Source organism: Pelecanus crispus, chromosome 3, assembly GCF_030463565.1.
Source record: "Pelecanus crispus isolate bPelCri1 chromosome 3, bPelCri1.pri, whole genome shotgun sequence".
In the NCBI taxonomy this organism is placed as follows: domain Eukaryota; kingdom Metazoa; phylum Chordata; class Aves; order Pelecaniformes; family Pelecanidae; genus Pelecanus; species Pelecanus crispus.
In genome coordinates, this window is record NC_134645.1 from 80222988 (window position 1) to 80242716 (window position 19729).

Sequence of the window (19729 nt, forward strand, 5' to 3'; positions counted from 1 at the left end):
TTTTAAAAGTTGCAGAACAAAAGCTGCAGAAAATTTTTAAGCTATATAAAGATATACTTTCAGAAAAAAAAAAATTACCAACTGTAAGATACCCTGTTTCCTCTCAGATCTGCACAGAAGAGCATGTTTGGTAGAACTGGCAGAGAAAGATGATCTACATCACTTCAAGAGGAGGAGTGATAGGAGGCACAGATTTGTGTGCTCTATGACTTTTCCACTTCCACTATTCGAAAACACATGGAAATTACACTTGGGAAAGGATGAAAATGAACAACTGACTACCCAAAACCCACCAGAATTATGTCTATAGACTCTCTTCAATGTGTTCATTTTGCAGCAGCATAACATGGGGAATAATTTACTCTACGGAGCAAGAAAGGAATGATTATCTCCTACACTGTCAAACACAGTGGGAGATTTTGCAGTTACACAAAAGAAATCACCTTCATTCATAGCAAAAATATTCCTATTATTATAAAATAATTTCTTAATAACCACTTCCCTTCAAAACATTCAGGGTTGTTCCTTCGTTTTTAAAAACAGCTTCACAGTTTGCCAACCTATCTTAGCATTTTAATACCCATCAGATATGTTTTATTATAAAACTCCAGGTGCATTCACCTACAAAGTGTAAGCTTGTTAATGATGAATCATGCATGGTGGCATCATCACTTTAAATGTATATAATACCAAAAGACTAAGCACTGATATTAGGGAGTATTGTCTTAATAGACAATACTAAATCTGTTTCACATTATCCTGCTCCCTCAGCCCCACTGAGACACCCTCAGTCTCTATCCCTACAGTAAGTGTTATGTTCAAGGTTCCCTCACTTCATCAGCATAGAGGGAATGGACTAGAGCCAGTCCAGGAAACAAAGCTGAGGCTTCTGTAAATCAATGGATTGCAGTAAAGGTCTGCAGTTCTATGGAGTGGCTGTGCTGTTGAATAAGAGATCATGTACCCCAGAGACAAAAGTAAATAAAAACCTGCCTTGGTGAAACTTTAAGCTGCCTACAGTACAGGAAGATGTCAGCTGGAAAGGAGCTGATCATCTAAATTCCAAGGCCTGCTTCAATAACAGTATATTTGGATAACATCATGACCCTTTTTTATACTAGTACTAAGAAAAGATCAAAGGTGATCTGGCTTATCACTAGAGGCCATACTTGTAGAGCAATAATCAATCCATAATTACAAACAGTTAAATTCTTTATTTCACTATAAAATAAACATGTGCACCTATTGTAATTTTAATTTTAGAGTTACTTTTCACATTAATGGAAAGTTACTCTATTCACAACAGAATACATAGAAGTTATTCCACATGGCAGATATCCCTGGAAAGAAATCCTCCTACCATCCCACCACAGTTGGCTTTGCCGAGTATGGCTCCCATACTAATCTTTTGGGATTAAAGTATTCAAGTGTTTCATTGACAAAAAGCACTCGGAACTTGATCTTTGCTTACAACCTACCATCAACTACTCACCTGTTTGGAACAAGATGCAAAATGTAGCTAGTGTAACAAATGAACTGTTTAAAAAAAATTGCCTCATCAGCTCAAAGTATCACTGACAAACGCATAGAACTAGTATGTAACAAAGAGCAGACAACCAAAAAACCCCAAGGACATACTTCTGAGGAAAATGTAGCAGACATTGTTAAAATAACATCTATGCAAGATTCAAGATGCTCTTTCTTTCAATTAAAACACTCCGCATACTGATTAAAGCTAGTATAGGTCCTCTGACTTCAGTGACACAGATGGGCATCGAGTGCACAAAACAAAGCTGGAATCAATTCCCACTTTACCCTCTTCTCTCCAGCACCTGGCCACTCACCAGAAAAATAAAAATATAAAAATATCCCATTTGACCTCTCAAGACTCCTCAATGTCAACTAAAACAAATACAGGGCACTCATACTATTCTCAGAACAAATAAATTCAGATAACTGCACACTAAAGACTGAGTTGCAACTTTGAATGTTTTTTAATGACAAATACACAGGTCAACCAATCCCTTTCAAACTATCTCTTTCAAAAGCAATCACAGCAAGAAGAAAATGCCTTTTAAACTCAGTAGCTTCAGCACTTTGTGTTGTGATAACTCATGACTGCTAAGAATTCTGAATACAAAAACCTTGACACTACAAAAACTGAAAAAAAACCTCACCAGCAAAAAAGCCACAACCAAAAAACAAACCACAAAAAACAATGAACTTTTTTTAAGTTACAGGGGAGAAGTAGGAACTTAATTCTTCATGCTATGCATGGAATCCTCTTATGCAGTAAAAGCAACAGAAGTATGACTGTCAAACAATTTAACATCAAATTTACCTGACAATTTTTCAGGTCTAATAACAAAATCAAAAAGAAATAGGCTAAAGGGAAAAAGAAAAAGAGTACTTACAAATTTATAACCCTATCCAAGTGTTGTTTTGAGCAAAATTGCTGGCTGCTCTTGTCTTGTTTATGTTGACTCTGTCCCAGCTGAACAAACCTGGGAAAAGCAGTAGATAGGAGAATAAAGCCAAGTAATAAAAGAACTATCCCCCAAAATTCAACAGATGAAAGAAAATGACCCCAAGAAATGAGTCGTTAAGTCATGTTATACAAGTTACTGATCATGAACTACCTCTCTGGTAAACAAGAGAAAATTTTAAAACTTTGCAGGGTTGCATGTGAGAACTCGGCACCTTCTTTTAGCCTGAAAAAGATTTGTCTATTAATTGGAGTCACCTAGTATGTCATGGGATAGAAACAGGCCTTTGCTCCTATGAAATAGGCAGCCACTACAGTCAACTTCCTATGCCTTTTTCAAAGCAATCTGTCAGATGAGTAGCCTACGGGAAAAGTCAACAGAAGAGATAGAAGATCTCTCAAATTTCAGATTTAAGTCACTCCTCAGCCAAATTCAATCTCGTTTATTCAGCTGAAACACTGTCAGTCCAGCTCACTTATTTACCAGCACAATCTTTTGTGAGAATTACCCCATCTCCAAATATTTGCTGTAAGACACTGAAGATGCAAAATACTGTATGGCTTTTTTCTTGGCAATGAATTGGAGCAAAATTTAAAAAAAAAGAAAGCCAGTTAATCACTAATCTTATTCACTCAGTCTAAGAGGAAAAGTCAGAGGGTTTCAAGTATATGTATATATGTATATATAGTTAGCTCACACTTGAACTCAATTTGTTCACTCTCCAACACATCTGTGCTACTGAAAACAGAAGTAAATGTTAGTTGTGATGTTAACACTAATTTTCTGACACAGCGGGGGTTTTTCTTAATACTTTGCTTCCATTTAGCTTAAAAATAGTCTTATTGGTCTATTTCAGAAATATTTACTACATTTTAACAGGGGACAATTAACAGTGCAAAAGCAATTGCTTGGAAGAGTGTACAGAAGACAAAGGAACAATACATTCCTGAACAACTTATTGTGACTTTTCTTTCTGCGCCATTCAGATTCTATGCTGTAGAAACATGCCTTAGAAACATGCAACATCACTTTGGATGCTGAAGGAATAAATATTTACATTTCTAAATAAGATAATTATAATTGGAAATAAAGATAATTAAGATCTTCTAGTGCAGGAGCTTGCTATTGAAACAAGCTTAAAAAACCAAATAAAAGCAAACTAAAGGTGTAAGTATTTTTATTAATTGCTTCAAATTATCCAATATTCTGAAACAAACAAGGCCTAAATTAACACAAGCAAGTTACCAGACATCAATAAGACACCACACACAGCTGATCTGCAGTATACATCCTCAAATAATTTGAGGGACCTCCCGCCCCTTCCAGCCTCAACCAATCTTTGGTTCTGTGATTTCTATTTTGATGAGAATTAATGCAAATGATCTTAGCCATCAGTGAAAACAGGCTGAACAGATTCAAATTACTTTTCATTTGCATATATATTTAATATAGATCACCTGACAAAGTAACTTAACCTGAGGTACTTTAAATCTGCTAGTTCCTGATGCTAATACAGAAAAAAAAAAATATGTAATGTCCAACGATGTCAAGTAGAGTCAGGATCTTACATCTCCATTTCCCTTATTACAATAATAGAAAAAGACTTGAAGTGAGAACTATAATCATACTGTGAAATAAATTGCTGCTATTCTAAAATGATGTACATTGTAATAAAGGATGTCAGTAAAATCTACACGTAAATCAGACTATAAATACCACTATGTCTTGTTAGCTAAAAGAGGTAAGGAATTTGTAATTGTATTTTTAAAACCTGCATTCCTTGAGGGAAATGAAATAAATGCAAGCTTTTTTTGTCTTGAAATGGATGTGAATAGAGAGCTTCAAAGCCCCCATGGAGTATTACAGTACTACTGTAACAATAGTACAAATGAATGTTAGTCCAGCCTGAAAAATTGTAAAATGGGAAATAGCTGCAATTCTGGATGTTATCACAGAGCCGTTCATCTGCACAAAGTGACTCGTGGTACACACCAGCTTGTACTGGGCCATTTGCAGAACAATGATAACTATCCAGTATACCAAAGGGTAATTGTCAAATTAGCATCCATTTTCTAGTGGTTAAAATCAAGAATCAAAGTTAGAGGCATAGGTGAAGTTAAAAATTTCAGAGATAATGAGAAACATCCTCCTCAACCTCAATTCAAGTGTACTATCTTCAAATTACTCAGCATGTAGGAAACATACAGAAACGGGAGTTTCAAAGACCTACAGAGTGCTAGAGAAGTAGCTACCACTAAAGAAAAATTAACAGAAAGAGACTTTTAAATAAAAAGAAAAAAAATGCTTTGAGAAGATTAATGAACTAAGTCAGGACTAATCATCACATATCACCAAGTGATAAGATATCAGTGAATTAAGACTTCCCTCACAAAACTGAAAAGGTTTCAAATATAACAAAGTAATCGCTGCTATTACACATTAGAAAATAAAAACAAACACACACGCGCCCATTTCAATGCATGCCTCAAGTATTCACTTCAATATACACACAGCATTTTTCTGAGATGACATGTAGCCTTCTTACACCCCTTTTCTCAAAGTCTATGAATTCTACATTCTAAGCAGGTGTTTGAAACATTGGTTTATTAAGCACACGTAATTGATTTGCACTCCTGGTGTCTTGCATAAGCAATCGCTCTCTTGGCAACAGCATTATAAGCCTTAAGGAACTAAGAGGGTCTTCAATTTGGATCTGAATTTCTCCAACTGATCTCCAGTGCTGAATTCCCATTATTCTGACTAGTTTTCAACGAAAAAGATTGCAGTTCAGGAAAGAATCTCCTCCACCAGCAAACTGAATAAGTAACTTTTCGGTTCAGTTCTAGTTCATCTGTAACTGAAATTATTCTAGTTCCATCTTGGTTTGAGTTAAAAAAAATTCAAAAGGTTCAAATTAATTTCCAATTTAAGAAAAAAAAGATTTGAACCGGTTTCTTTTTGGATTTAGTGTTATTCTGTGGTATTGATGAGAGAATTTGAGAACAATAGCATAAGTACACATTATTTAACGGTGGCAGCACAGAGCCAGCACTCTATATGGGGTTATGGCAATTCAGAAACAGCATTCCTGATACAATGGGAGTCACTGCCTTTTGTTGGAGAAGCACACCATTGATTTGCTGATTGCTCGTGGGGAGCTGACAGTTCACGGCTCCTGCGAGAGTGGTGACAACTGTCTTGTAAAGGATAAAAGTCCAAGTTACCTTTGAATAAAAGCAGAAGGTTTTGTGTTGTTGGAGCTGGGAGGTGATACCTTGATGCTTGCCCACCAACTCTTACTTCCAACTGCTCACAGTGAGCCAGCAGCTCCCAGCTCCTGAGGAGAGCCTGCAGGTGCTGTGCAGCATGCTGCCTCACATTGTAGCTGCTTACCTCAAAGTGCAGGAACTGAGTGGGAACTTGCTGGACCACCTAAGGAGCTGCATTTTGTCTTGCACTATGCTGTATCTTACTCATTTCCTGTATGTATGGTTTGAATTCACAAAACCATTTAAGAACAAGTGGCAGTATGGAGCTGTTCAAAATGCAGTGTGTAAGAGCACATTATTACATGCACTACGCTTAGTGCTGTGCAATATATATACACACACACATAAACCCACACACTGCATATATTTGCACGTCATTATTTCATGAAACTCCAATAACAGCAAGAGCCAAACTGACTTCTCCCTTTCCTGAAACTTACAGTATAAATATCTGTCACTTAGATATGCATGCTTCTACAGTGGGAGTTATTCTGACTGCTTTTCTCAACTTTTCTCCTCATAGTCTATACCAGATTTAGTTACGGCCTCAGGGTCTCCCTATATAATCCACAATTTTTTATTTCGAGCTCAAAAGGCCAAGCTGTTTCAAGAAAGGCTGAATATTATTCAGAAAAGTAATTTTCCTTGAACATCAAAAGTGACACAACTATTTAAATTTGAGTAAAAGGTAACAGTTAACACATATCTCTGTGAATAAGACATTATGTTAAAAAAGACTTAACTTCTATAAAAATGCACACAAAACAACAGAAGAGGCTATTTCATTTATGACTGATTTGAATTAGCGTAATTCAACATTTGAAAAATGCAAAAATCACAGACTACATAGCTTAAAACCATGGAACCACTCCTAATAGGGAATTTGCTTATTAATTTCTAGGACTATATTAAGTGACAGGTATTTCTATTGAAGCATCTTTCATTCAATTTAAGTTCCAAATTTTGCATTCAGAGACATCTGCATAACTTCCACTGAAATCAGAGTTGACACAGACATCTGAAAACAGTTTGATTTTAAAACCAGAATAGTATATATATCCAAGTATTTCTAAAATTTATAATTTAAATAAGTTTAATCAAAGGCAGCACTTTGACAAGCTGTATTTAACTAGCTCCAATTATCTTTCACCGATTAGCACTGGAAATTTATCTCACCTAGTATATATTGTGAGATCATCTTCTGAAGGAACATCTGAAAGATTGACTCCATACACATCTTTTGTGGATTGCACTACATTCTGGAACACAAGAAGAAAGACTCAGACTGAGAATACCGTAACAACATCCAAAGAGAAGTTTGCCTTCAAGCAAGGAATTCTTTCTAAACCTGAAAATAATTTCAAAAGTGCAGGCAAAACCAAACAAGTTTCTCATATATATAGTAATCTTACCTTGTGCATTTTTTTAAAAATAAAAATAATTTATTAAAAGTATTATTCAAGATATTTATTCAACAAGGAAAGGATTCTTGAAAGATAACATCAGATAAAACAGCATACTAGGAGAATAAATTATATTTATAGGACATATAATGATGTAGGTATTAAATTCTGTTCTGTGTTGAAACTTAATACAGAATAAATCATATTCGTTCAGAACATGCTCCTACATTTGCTTTCACATTTCCTGCTGTCAATTCTGAAATAATTACAAATTTCAGGTTGAAAAAAACTATTTTTATTTTATACATTACACAATCATGTCACTCAACTATAACAAGGATCCAATGCACATGCAATACTTCACTATGTCTAAGGATTCAGTGTTAAACCAAGCAGGTTTACTGACAAGACACATGTGACTGCAAGTAAGTCAACTATAAAAATAGTTTTCTTTTAGTTCAGAAAGATCCAAAGTCAAAGAAGAACTTTGGGAAGGTATGTCCTGACCAGAAGTATAAAAGCATTTTATTATTAACTTCTGTGAGATGTGGACTGATGATCTTAGAGATCCTTTCCAATCTTAATGATTCCTAGTTTTTACTTTCATTAAAACATAATCCAGCCACCAAGCCAGGGAACATGAAATTGCTGCTCTACCCTTAATTGGTTTAGTGGTGGACTTGGTAATGTTAGATTAATGGTTGGACTGGATGATCTTAAAGGTCTTTTCCAACCTAAACGATTCTATGATTCTATGTGAACAGAAAGGAACTAGCTATTTGGGTTCCTCCCCACTCCCCATAACGATACGATTTTTCTCTACTCTACAGTTGCTGATGTAAAAAATACCAAAATTCAGATCCCTGACCAAACATCCAATCATTCCAGAATAACCGTATTTACTCAAGAATGCACCTAAAAATACAAGCTTACAAATATCAACTCCTTTACGCATAGAAATACCCCACACGACTGTTTTTCACCCAAACTCCTAGTATTTTTGAACAATACTAAACACAATCCATTTTCATAAATGAGAAAACAGTAAAGTGCAGACTGACACTGGTTTGAGTGCTACTAAGTTGTCAGTTTAGCTAACAGAGACAACATGGAATATTTGTAAGCTTAGGCTTTTAAGTGCATTCTTCATTAAAGTTTCTTTACGTTAAGCTTGGGGGGCGGGGGGGAAGTATCTGAAACATTTCTATGGTTTGCCAGTTCTAGAAAATAGACGCTTATTTAACCAACTGGATAGATCATCACCTTTTCCAGTCATAGCTGTTTTTTCTTGTTACATTATTCAGTTTAGCCACCGAGTTTTGAAACCCTCCGTTACACAACAAATAATTGCCATTGCCAGAAAAATAATTCCAAAACAATTCTTGAAAAGCCTATATTTGATGCTCTGCTTAGCCTGGTAATGGAAAAACAACACTTCACAAGCTAAATGAAGATCAGCTAGTGAATATGTTAAATCTGAAGTCTAATACAGTCTTTAAGATCACTAATTTTTCTGTTTTGTTTCTGAACAACATTTCCATAAACATCGTGCCCTCAAAAATATCTAAGAGAAGCTTTGTACATTGGACAAGAATAAACAAGTTTACCATGGCAGGCAGACATTAACGATAACCCAAGTTAATTGCTAACATAGCAATTCAGCATAACTGAATAGGTAATCCTTTTCAGCACTGCAACTTTAATAAGCAATGATGCAAATTAACAATGCAAATTATGACTAAAATTCAATGCATGAAAAGTTGCTAATAAAATGGAAAATAATTCTTCATGTGCATTACTAAAAGAATCAGAATAGCTCACACAATTATAAGCCATTACATTTCAATATTATCTTAAATCATATTTTGTGTTTACACGCATCTTTCATTTAAGCATCTTAAAAATCTGAAAAAAGGTATCTTAGGTCCAAGTGTTGAAGTGTGTTCAATATGGAAAAACTGATGTGAGGTAACTTGTGCAATGGTAACAATCAAGAATAAAATTTCAGGTTGGATTTCTGTTGTAAAAAAAACATCCAGAAACTATCTGACTTGCTGGAAAACAGGTTCGCTATTATTCAGAGATAATGGAAAGTTTTCAGACAAAATATCTTGCATAAACAGAAATAAATGCACTTGTATTGGCGTAACAATTAATCTAAATTGCCCAAAATTAATACCACACAAATTTGTAGTTATTTTATTGAAAATGCTTCATTAAGGTTAGGAAGAAGACAGTGTTGTACAGGAGGCTGAAAATCCATTATCTGAGAACACACAACCCCACGCTAAAGACTGAATGGAATGAAAATTTGAATTGTAGCCAAAAAAAGTTTTATTCTCTGTTGCCTATCAGGCACTACATTTTATACTGACTAAGGTCACAAATACTGAAGTTTCTTCAAAAGTGACAACCCATACAAGCACAGCACTATAACCATTTAAATTAGCTGTGACAAAAAAAAAAACCAAAAAACCAAACCCCCAAAACAACATAAGTATTTTACAAATTTGTATAGTCTCCATTAGCATATCCTTTTGCTAAGACATTTCCAGTGGTACCCAAAATGGGTATCTACAAGAAAGAATTTGAAGAAATGTTACATGAATTAATAAAATAGATATTTCCATAATATTTCATACAAATTAATATTTTCATTAAATTAGCACCCAAGGGATTCCAACAGAATTGGAGTTATGCTAGCAAAAAAAGATTAATAGCCCACAACTGAGAACACAAATTCTTTTCATATGACTGTGCATACACGATTTCACTATTATCCTGCCATTATATTCAACCTTAGTAGTAGTAATAGCACAGAACCAATGTGACAACATTATCATGCACATTTTTGGAGTTAGTTTAATTTCATTTATTTTTGAAATACCAGACCATATAATTATGAAAGAGCAATTTAAAAGTCTTCACATAAATTAGGTTGAAATTTAGCCAGATTGAACACTAATGTACAGCTATACCCACCTGAACAAGTGGCATCATTCAAAAGGAACAGACTTGTAACTGAAAGAGGTGGTGCTCAGGACCTCAGATCCATACTACATGTCTTTCAGGGGTTTGCTCCAGATTAGCTCCCATGGACTAAATGTTGATTAGGTAGGTAGATCAGGTACATTCCTGGAGAAGCATCTCCCAATTTAGTTCCATCCAAAAAGGAATCCCATCTGCATGCTCCAAAACCACCTCGTGATGTGAGCCAGAGCATTGTAAGGGACAATGATCAAAACGCACTACTGCTCTGAATTAACACACTAACATAGACATATTTTATGCTTTATATAATGGACTACACCTGACCTGAATACCTTTCAAATGCCATAGGTTTCTAACAGTAATTTCATTTTTTGAAAAATGTTATTTTCTTCTGTGTTTCACTATTACACAGCAAGAATAATAGTGAAATTTTATAAGCAGTTGTACTAATCCCTACACAAAAAATTACACTGGAGACCTTTTTACACTTGATTTCTCAGTGCTTTACTTCTGACTGTTCTATAACATTTACTGTTGTTGTTGGTTTGGTTTTTTTTTGGTTTTGTGGTTTTTTTTTTTTTTAAGGAAATGTGCATTTTAAGTCCATGATTAGCCTTCTTGCCTGCCACAAGATTTTCTTACCTCTGTGATTTTTGTATTGTCTCCTGTATCAGTCACCTTTACTGGAGTTGAACGTTGAGAAACAGCACCTTCATCTTCTTTGTCTGTCCCAGAATCATCTTCAGAACTACTTGACACTGCTTCCTCACTTGGGGGTGGAGGAGCACTAGCAGCTGTTTTGCGCTGCAGCACAGTCTCTTCTCTATTACTTTTGTTCCTATTATGGAAGGCAGTATGTATTTATGAAATCAGCAAGATATTAACAACAAGTATTTAAAATTTCTAATTTTGGCTACTGGGGGAAGTAAGTTTTATCCTCTGGAGCAACATCTTTTGAATCCCCCAATTGATTTACTTTTCTTCAATCTCTTCTTATTCTAGAGCATTTAAAGAGAGCTCAAAGGATTATGTCAGCTTTTATCCAGCAATTCTCTGATTCTTTACTTAAATCCCTCCCCCAGACTGAATGAATAAAAAGGAATAAAAATTCATCAAGACATAACATCTTTGGTTTTCATCTGGGAAAAAGTTTCACTTTCTGATTAACATTATCCATTCCCCTAGCTTTCTTAATCTTGGGCCAAAAAATCTTACTCATAATGTCACTTTTTTCACCCTTCCTTTTCCACACCTCTCCCCTCTATTTAGTTCTTTAATCAGCAACATTTCTTTATGTGGCATGTATTTCTCACCCTAGAAATTCTAGTCAATACAAAGAGGTGCCTTATTTCTAAGAATTCTTCAACATACAGCATCTATATTTTCGTAGGCTAACACTGGGTTTAACTGTACAAGCTCTGAAAGGTATACTTTACTTTGCCCATCAGAAATTGCACCACCCATACATCCTCTACATCCTTTCCTACTGGCCATAGAAAGGTGTGTGGTTGCACTTTCCTCTCAGACACTGTCACGATCTTTCAGGGACCCTGGAGGAAGAGAGACTGGAAGGCAGGTAATGAATATGTTTACAGACAAATCAGTTCTGGAAACAGGGAAGCAACATCCCGTTGCTGAGATGACTGTCCATATATATGATGTTGTACGTGACTGGCTCTAAAGGCAGGCCCTGAAAAGAAGGCAGCAGCATGCTAAGAAGCTTTGACAACAGCATGCAGTTTGGTGCAAATGCCATTTGAGTTGCAGCTCTAGTGTTCTCATCAGCAAAGGCATGGAGGTCACCAGTATCACTTGAGCTGTAGTAGAGCACACCATGACTGTCACAAAGAGTTCTGCCTTTTGCAGTCAAACTCATACAGCAGTTTAACCCTGTAGTGAATGAGCTAAACTTTATATGCTTTAGGAACACATATAAACAAAGTAGGAGAGTCCTCCCAAAGGTTCTTGATCTGAGAGCATATCCAACCCCCAAGGACATTAATATATCAGAAGAATTCTTACAGCTGGAACAAATGCCTTAGGGGGGAAAAAACCAACACAGGTCAGTTTAATTTCTGACTCAGCAGAAACTGACATCTCCTTAGATTGAAATTGACAGAAAGTTATAAAGACATACTGCATTCTTTTTAGAGAAAATTAAGGTTATCTTCTCTACTTTTCTAAATGAGGTGAAGGTCAGAAGAAAAGACGTCCTTTCTGAAAGCTGAAGAATGGAGCAAGTAGCCAAACACTGGTAAGAGTAATACCCCCACCCCAGCTTCAGCACATACTCAGAAGGCACGCCAAGATCTAATTGTCCTACTGGATGAGAACACTTACAGATGAAAACAGATCACCAAATCCTCCAGAAATGTCATAGTAGATCAAAAGATGATGACAAATGCGCAAGGTAAAGATACCACCTCTACTAAGGGCTAAATGTGAGTACAGTGGAAGACTGAAGACACCTTTTACACCACTACACAGCCAACGCATGGGAAGCCTTACAAGCAATACCCAGGGAGTCCTGGAACATGGCTTTGATCCAGCTGTTTTTCTATCTCACAACAATCCCTAAAAATCACGGTGAAGAGTGTGAAGCAAAGTGCCTGAGAAAAATCCGTAATGGTCAAGTATTTAATGGAATATCTGGAGAGAAATTAGTTAGTCCGAAATCTGACATTATACCAAAGCAGAAGAATGAAGTTTATCCTTAGAAGTACCCATAAACTCACAATTCTTAGCAGAGGTAAATTGTGTTTCCATTGAACAGTCTTTCTGCTTATTCCCAGGGAACATCAGCAGCATGAAATCATAGAATTATAGAATCACAGAATCGTTTAGCTTGGAAAAGACCTTTAAGATCATCCAGTCCAACCATTAACTTAACATTACCAAGTCCACACTAAACCAATCAAGGGTAGACTAGACTAAACCATGTCCCAAAGTGCCACATCTACCCGCTTTTTGAACGCTTCCAGGGATGGTGACTCCACCACCTCTCTGGGCAGCCTGTTCCAATGCTTGACCACCCTTTCCGTGAAGAAATTTCTCATAATTTCCAACCTAAACCTCCCCTGGCGCAGCTTGAGCCCATTTCCTCTTGTCCTACTGCTAACTACTTGGGAGAAGAGACCAACACCCACCTCACTACAACCTCCTTTCAGGTAGTTGTAGAGAGCGATAAGGTCTCCCCTCAGCCTCCTCTTCTCTAGGCTAAACAACCCCAGTTCCCTCAGCCGCTCCTCATAAGGCCTGTGCTACAGACCCTTCACCAGCTTCGTTGCCCTTCTCTGAACACGCTCCAGCACCTCAATGTCTTTCTTGTAGTGAGGGGCCCAAAACTGGACACAGTATTCCAGGTGTGGCCTCACCAGTGCCGAGTACAGGGGCACAATCACCTCCCTGCTCCTGCTGGCCACAGCATTCCTGATACAAGCCAGGATGCTCTTGGCCTTCTTGGCCACCTGGGCACACTGCTGGCTCATGTTCAGCCAGCTGTCAACCAGGACGCCCAGGTCCTTTTCAGCCAGGCAGCTTTCCAGCCACTCTTCCCCAGCCTGTAACGTTGCATGGGGTTGTTGTGCCCGAAGTGCAGGACCCGGCACTTGGCCTCGTTAAACCTCATACAGTTGGCCTCGGCCCATCGGTCCAGCCTGTCCAGGTCCCTCTGCAGGGCCATCCTACCCTCCAGCAGATCGACACTCCCACCCAACTTGCTGTCATCTGCAAACTTACTGAGGGTGCACTCAATCCCCTCATCCAGATCATTGATAAAGATATTGAACAAGACAGGCCCCAAACAGAGCCCTGGGGAACACTGCTCATGACCGGCCGCCAACTGGACTTAACTCCATTCACCACTACTCTCTGGGCTCGGTCACCCAACCAGTTTTTTACCTAGTGAAGACTACGCCCATCCAAGCCACGAGCTGCCAGCTTCCCAAGAAGAATGCTATGGGAGACTGTGTCAAAGGCTTTGCTAAAGTCCAGGTAAATTACGTCCACAGCCTTTCCTGCATCCACCAGGCGGGTCACCAGGTCATAGAAGGAGATCAGGTTGGTCAAGCAGGACCTGCCTTTCATGAACCCATGCTGGCTGTGCCTGATCCCCTGGTTGACCTGCACTTGCCTGTTGAGTTCACTCAATATGAACCGCTCCATAATCTTTCCTGGCACTGAGGTCATGCTGACAGGCCTGTAGTTCCCCAGGTCCCCCCTTCCGGCCCTTCTTGTAGACGGGTGTCACATTGGCAAGCCTCCAGTCATCAGGGAACTCACTCCCCTGTTAACCAGGACTGCTGACAGATGATGGAAAGTGGCTTGGAAAGCTCCTCTGCCAGCTCCCTCAATACTCTCAGGTGGATCAGGTTCTACTACTGATAAGCATAGTCTACTCTCAACATTTACTGACAGTGAGTCCCTCAGGGTCAAGGCACAATGGATGTTATATATGAGACAGTCGAATTTTGTAGATTTTAATAGAATGGCAAGTTTTCAGAAGAACTTATAATGTTGTGACAGCATAGTCATTTAGTCATTACTGACAAAAGCTTTCCTTAATATGAGGTATCAAAGAGAGAATGAATTGGTTCAGGAACAGTCCCCATAGCGCTTGTGTGATACAGCAGATCAGACACAACAGTGGAATAAAGTAACAAAGCAAGTCCAGGATGCAAAACCAGCTAAATGAAACATTCATTTGTCCCAATAACTGTTGCTGAATTGTTTTATATAATTTTATGTATAAATATTTTAATAACATTTTTTTATCAAAACCTATGCTGAAATTGGCACTTATGGCTGTTTCAGGATATGCTCTATTTATGTAAAATTTACTTTTTTTTTTTAAAAAGACAGCAATAATACATGCATTTCTGTTATCTCCAATAGAGAAACACAGTTGCCACTAGTATGAGGAGATCATCAAATTGCAACAACCTCTGTATATTCTAGATAAAATTTTTTCATGGGTTTCACTTAGAGGAGTACAAGAAAACAGAAAAGATTAAACAAGTCTGAATAAAGAATTCCCAGTGTCAAATAAAAATCTCAAATTAGATATGATTTCAAAGTGTACAATTCTACAGTATAACACCAATGATTTTTTTATTTCCCATGTAACAGAGAATGTGCTACACAGACACACATACAGAGTTTATATATTTGCATTACAATTTCACTACTATTAAACCAGAACAAAATTTCATATTTCAGACTTACCCCAACACTGATTTTCCAGTTTCATCAGGTTTACGAACAGTAAATGGACTTGGATCAATCCCCACATTCTTAGGCATAAAATCCCTGGCAAAATAGAAAGGAAAAACTGTTCACGAGCTAAGTTTAACACATAACACTTTTTAATTTTCTGGAACAACCAGCCCTAACATGTACCTCTGAATCAAAAAAAGAAATAAATAACAAGAAATATCATGTTCTAACTTCATCATTACAAGTTAAAGTCACATAAATATAAACCCCTAGGTATTTAAAAAGCTTTCAATTGCATTATTTAGTCCCATAAAACAGCAGCAACCATTGCTCTAGCCTCCTTGGCAAGTGGTAATATGCTCCATTCTTGTGCTCAAGAAGCCCTGTAACTCAGCTACATTGTTTTCAAAATGCTGCCAACACTGAAATTGGGTCAAAAAGCTACATGAAAAATAATCTGCCTGGAAGTCTTTAGCTAAAGCATGATTAAGATTATGCTTAGAATATCCAGCTGATTGCTGCCAACAACAACAACAAAAAAAACAACCCAGAACAAAACCAAACAACCCACAACTATCTGGCCAGCTGTGAGAACCTGATGAACTGAAGAGAACAATTGCAAAATGAAAGCAGAACAATTATAAAACAATTGCTTTGAAGGTAGCCTCTGTGCCCTGAGTCCACAGAGAAAAACAAATTTCTCAGCCTTCAAACATTTGGCACGCCGTAATGCAAAATAACTGGAAATTTAAGTGCTATCTTAACAAAATTATTTTAGAGTAGCATTTCCATTTCACTATTGTGATTTAGTTTCTACAAGTTTGCTAAATCTGAAGCTTTAAAAAAAAAAATCAAACACCCCACAAAACCTATCATATTACACAGATTTAACCAAGTCAAATGCACATTTAATTCACACCAAATCAACTTCCAGTTAAGGATTTATAGTCACAAAACATCCCAATATACCGTGTAGAATTGGTCATTGCCAAGCAGAAGGTCTCATCAAAACTGCTCAACTCATATGGTCGAAAAAACTCATTGTGGATATCGATTTCCTCTTCATACTTGTGGAATTTTTTCACTGTCAACTTGCGTCTGTTTTCAGCACATGTCACTGGGGAAAAGAAAAAAAAAATCTTTTTACTAACAATTACCGACTGCAAAAAACTAAACAGTAGCCTGCTTACTTAGCCACCCTACCAGGCATTTTTCTACAGCCATGTCCCCTCTAAGACAAGAAACTATGATATGAAGAAGATGATGCACAGCACATTGTTAATAAATATGCATTATCAACCACCATAATTTGATTTCCCTTCATGACGACAATTACTAATAAAACATGCTCCACAGTATCCCAGAGAAATAAGACACACTAGCAATACCCTGTCATCTACAACACGAATGTAACCACTAGCATCGACTATAAATACATGTTAATAGGCAAGGGGAGGGGGCGGGGAAGAAAAAAAAAAAAAAAATGAAGTGTGCCCTGGCACATAAACATATGGAGGTCAAGTTTTAGCCAGTTAGGTATCTCTTGCATCCTGCAGTTGAAAAATCATAGCTCACTGGGGGGTGGGGAGGGAAGTATTTGGCAATCATTATGGAATTCCCCCCCCGCCCCCGATTTGGGATCTAAAACAGTTAAAAAGCATTTGTGTCTAAAACTTCTTTTCCAAGATACTCTGTAAGGCAAGGAGCAAATATAGTTCCTACCTTCATCAAAAGGAAGAGGTAAATGCTTTAGCACACCTGTGGTCCACCAGTAAGTATAGCTGTACAGGAAAAACAGACACACAATGGATACAGAAGATTTGATCTTGTATCCAGTCTAAATGTTTGCACATAACAGTTACCCAACCATACAGTGTCACTTTAGTAAACATTTCTTTGCAATTCAAGTGTGGAAGAAAGTAAAGAATTATCCTTGGATGGAGGATTTCAACAGGCCCCTATCCTACTACTTTGCTCTCAGGCCATGAAATTGAAACACATGAAGCTCAGTACAGCTATGGAGGGAGAAGTGGTTTTGTTCCATTAAACAGAATATATTGCAGGTGCCTACCTCTACAGTACTGAAAATTAAGGTCTTAGTACATATAGAAGGTAATTATGTATTTCTCTTGTTCTGGTCTTTTTTTTTTTTTAAAAAAAAAGTATCAACCCCAACCCCACCCACCACTTATTATTCAGATCCTAAAATTAGGAAAAATTAGGAAAAATGTATGAAGAAATGAAGGTCAATGATAACAAAAATTGGATGATTGCCAAGGCAGTTGACTTCTACACATAGCTGTCACATCAAAATGTGTTTCTGTCCTAAGTCCGAGAACTGTATGCTGGCATAGCTAACAGCAAAAACCAGGCCCTGCTGAAAGCTTATTCAGGATTTCTAAATAAATTTCTAAATAAAGCATGTTTTGTCTTTCATTCATGTTTACATATTTTTATTTTCTCCAATACACTTTAATTTCTTCTCTAAACTATTCTGATAGTTTCTTCTATTTCATTACTTGGGATGAAAAGACATTTATCTTCACTGATTTTTATTTCAAAAATCTGTGGCATTCACAATGCTGTAAGGGCTGTAATCAGAGTATTAATGTGGTTATCTCCTACTCATGTCAATGTAGCCATCCAGAGCAAAAACAATGGGTATATTTCCATGCGCAGAGATAGACTTGTTAGTGGGACTTAGCAAACAGTGCAGAACAGGCAGGGCAACACACTTCAATTCCAGCAACTGTGTATGTCCTAGACAGAAGGGAATGAGTTATGCCTGACAGTCCCTTCCTGAAGTACTGTATCAGGCCATGCTAGCACGCCATTTTCTCCAGTGTCTTTAGAAACTATGCAGACATACCCAGTTTTGCTGCTTGCATAAATGGTAAGTAACATGGCAACAGAAAGTCTCCTTTTCCGTATTCACTGTCCTTTCATGTGAATCACAAATTATATAAAAATAATATATGAAACTTATTATGAAATATTTTCTTTCTGATGGAGAGGCAAATGCAATATAGGAAAACCACATAGTCAAAAAAGTTTCAATGACAGGAAACAACATCTTCCTTCTCTTCCTATATCCTTGATTTCAGTGTGAGTTTTCATTATTTCCTTTGCTGCTGTGCCCAAGGAATGCAAAAGAGGCACTGTACAGACAGGCAGGCAGAAGTTTTATGAGGAACTTGTCCAACAGTTTCACAGAAACAAAAAATTACTTGGAAGAGCTTTCTTTCACCTAACTACTTATTACATGGAGGTGTCATTTTGTTCAGATGAGAAGACATCTTGGTTGTATATTATAAGTGCTCAGAAGAAATACTGGCCAGAACGAAAGGTAAAACTTATTAACAAGTAAATGAAGAATGCCAACCAGCTTTTTTAAATGTTCCACCTCATTTGAGAACAGTATCTGTGACAAACAAGAAACAGTTGTTTAACAGAGTAACAGACTAAAGGGAGACTAAAACATTCATATATTTGTGATATATCAGCTGAATTAATTTTTGACATACAATAATGTTCGGAACCAGTAGGCAATAAAATTAATGTTGCATGTTTCATGTGTGCATAAAATAGCATTTGATTGTATGGCTGATATAAGCTAGCATCAAAAGAAGCCTCAGGAGACAATACAACAGGATTGAAATTTAGAAACAGTCATATCACACGCCAGCTGCCATGACAGGTTAATAGAATAAGCAGCCAACAGGGATTGAATGCATTGTTTAAACACTTGCATTTTCCCCAGATAAAAATCTAACTGCAGATATTCAGATCTACCATTTGTGATACAGACCTTTAAGACTCATAGAATGAACAAAGATACAAACTGTGAAATTCCTAAAAAGAGATGATTTAGTTAACAAGTCTAGTACTGTCCTTATTATTAAAAGGGATTTTTTGTTTGGTTTTACACACAGTATTTATAATCCTTAACAAAATCATGCTGCATTGTGAAGCACTCTAAAATTACTTCAAATTTTTTATGCTTTAGCTCTACTACTTCTGTATATTACTGTGCAACTATAATGGAATGCAAATGAAGAAAAAGTCTTCAAAACAGGCTAGACATGGCTGAAAGGAAGGCAGAAGAATCATGGGCTTCATGGTATGCACAGCTGCAGACTAAGTGCATTACACAAAATAAACAAACAAATGTTATCCTCATCACCTAATCTCAAATACGAAAACTTAATAAATCTGATCATCAAAAATACACCTATATATTGCTTAATGAGACAGTGGTAACTGTACTTCAGTAAAATAATGAAGCATTTCACACTGCAGGACAGAATTTCATATGAAAGGAAACTTTTTTTCAGTACAACAGGAAAATAACATACTAAAGCAAATC

At 37.0% G+C, this 19729-nt stretch overlaps 1 protein-coding gene across 1 annotated transcript in view; it reads right to left on the reverse strand.

The window, feature by feature from the left end:
- The window catches only part of FIG4 (FIG4 phosphoinositide 5-phosphatase), a 72045-nt gene that overhangs the window by 11805 nt on the left and 40511 nt on the right, over positions 1-19729 (reverse strand). Inside the window, exons 17-22 of the mRNA XM_075707381.1 lie at positions 17086-17144; positions 16333-16480; positions 15373-15456; positions 10792-10987; positions 6932-7014; positions 2415-2504 (exon numbers count right to left, since the gene is read on the reverse strand). Of these exons, the coding sequence (XP_075563496.1) occupies positions 2415-2504; positions 6932-7014; positions 10792-10987; positions 15373-15456; positions 16333-16480; positions 17086-17144 (660 nt within the window). The remainder of the gene's footprint in view (positions 1-2414; positions 2505-6931; positions 7015-10791; positions 10988-15372; positions 15457-16332; positions 16481-17085; positions 17145-19729) is intronic.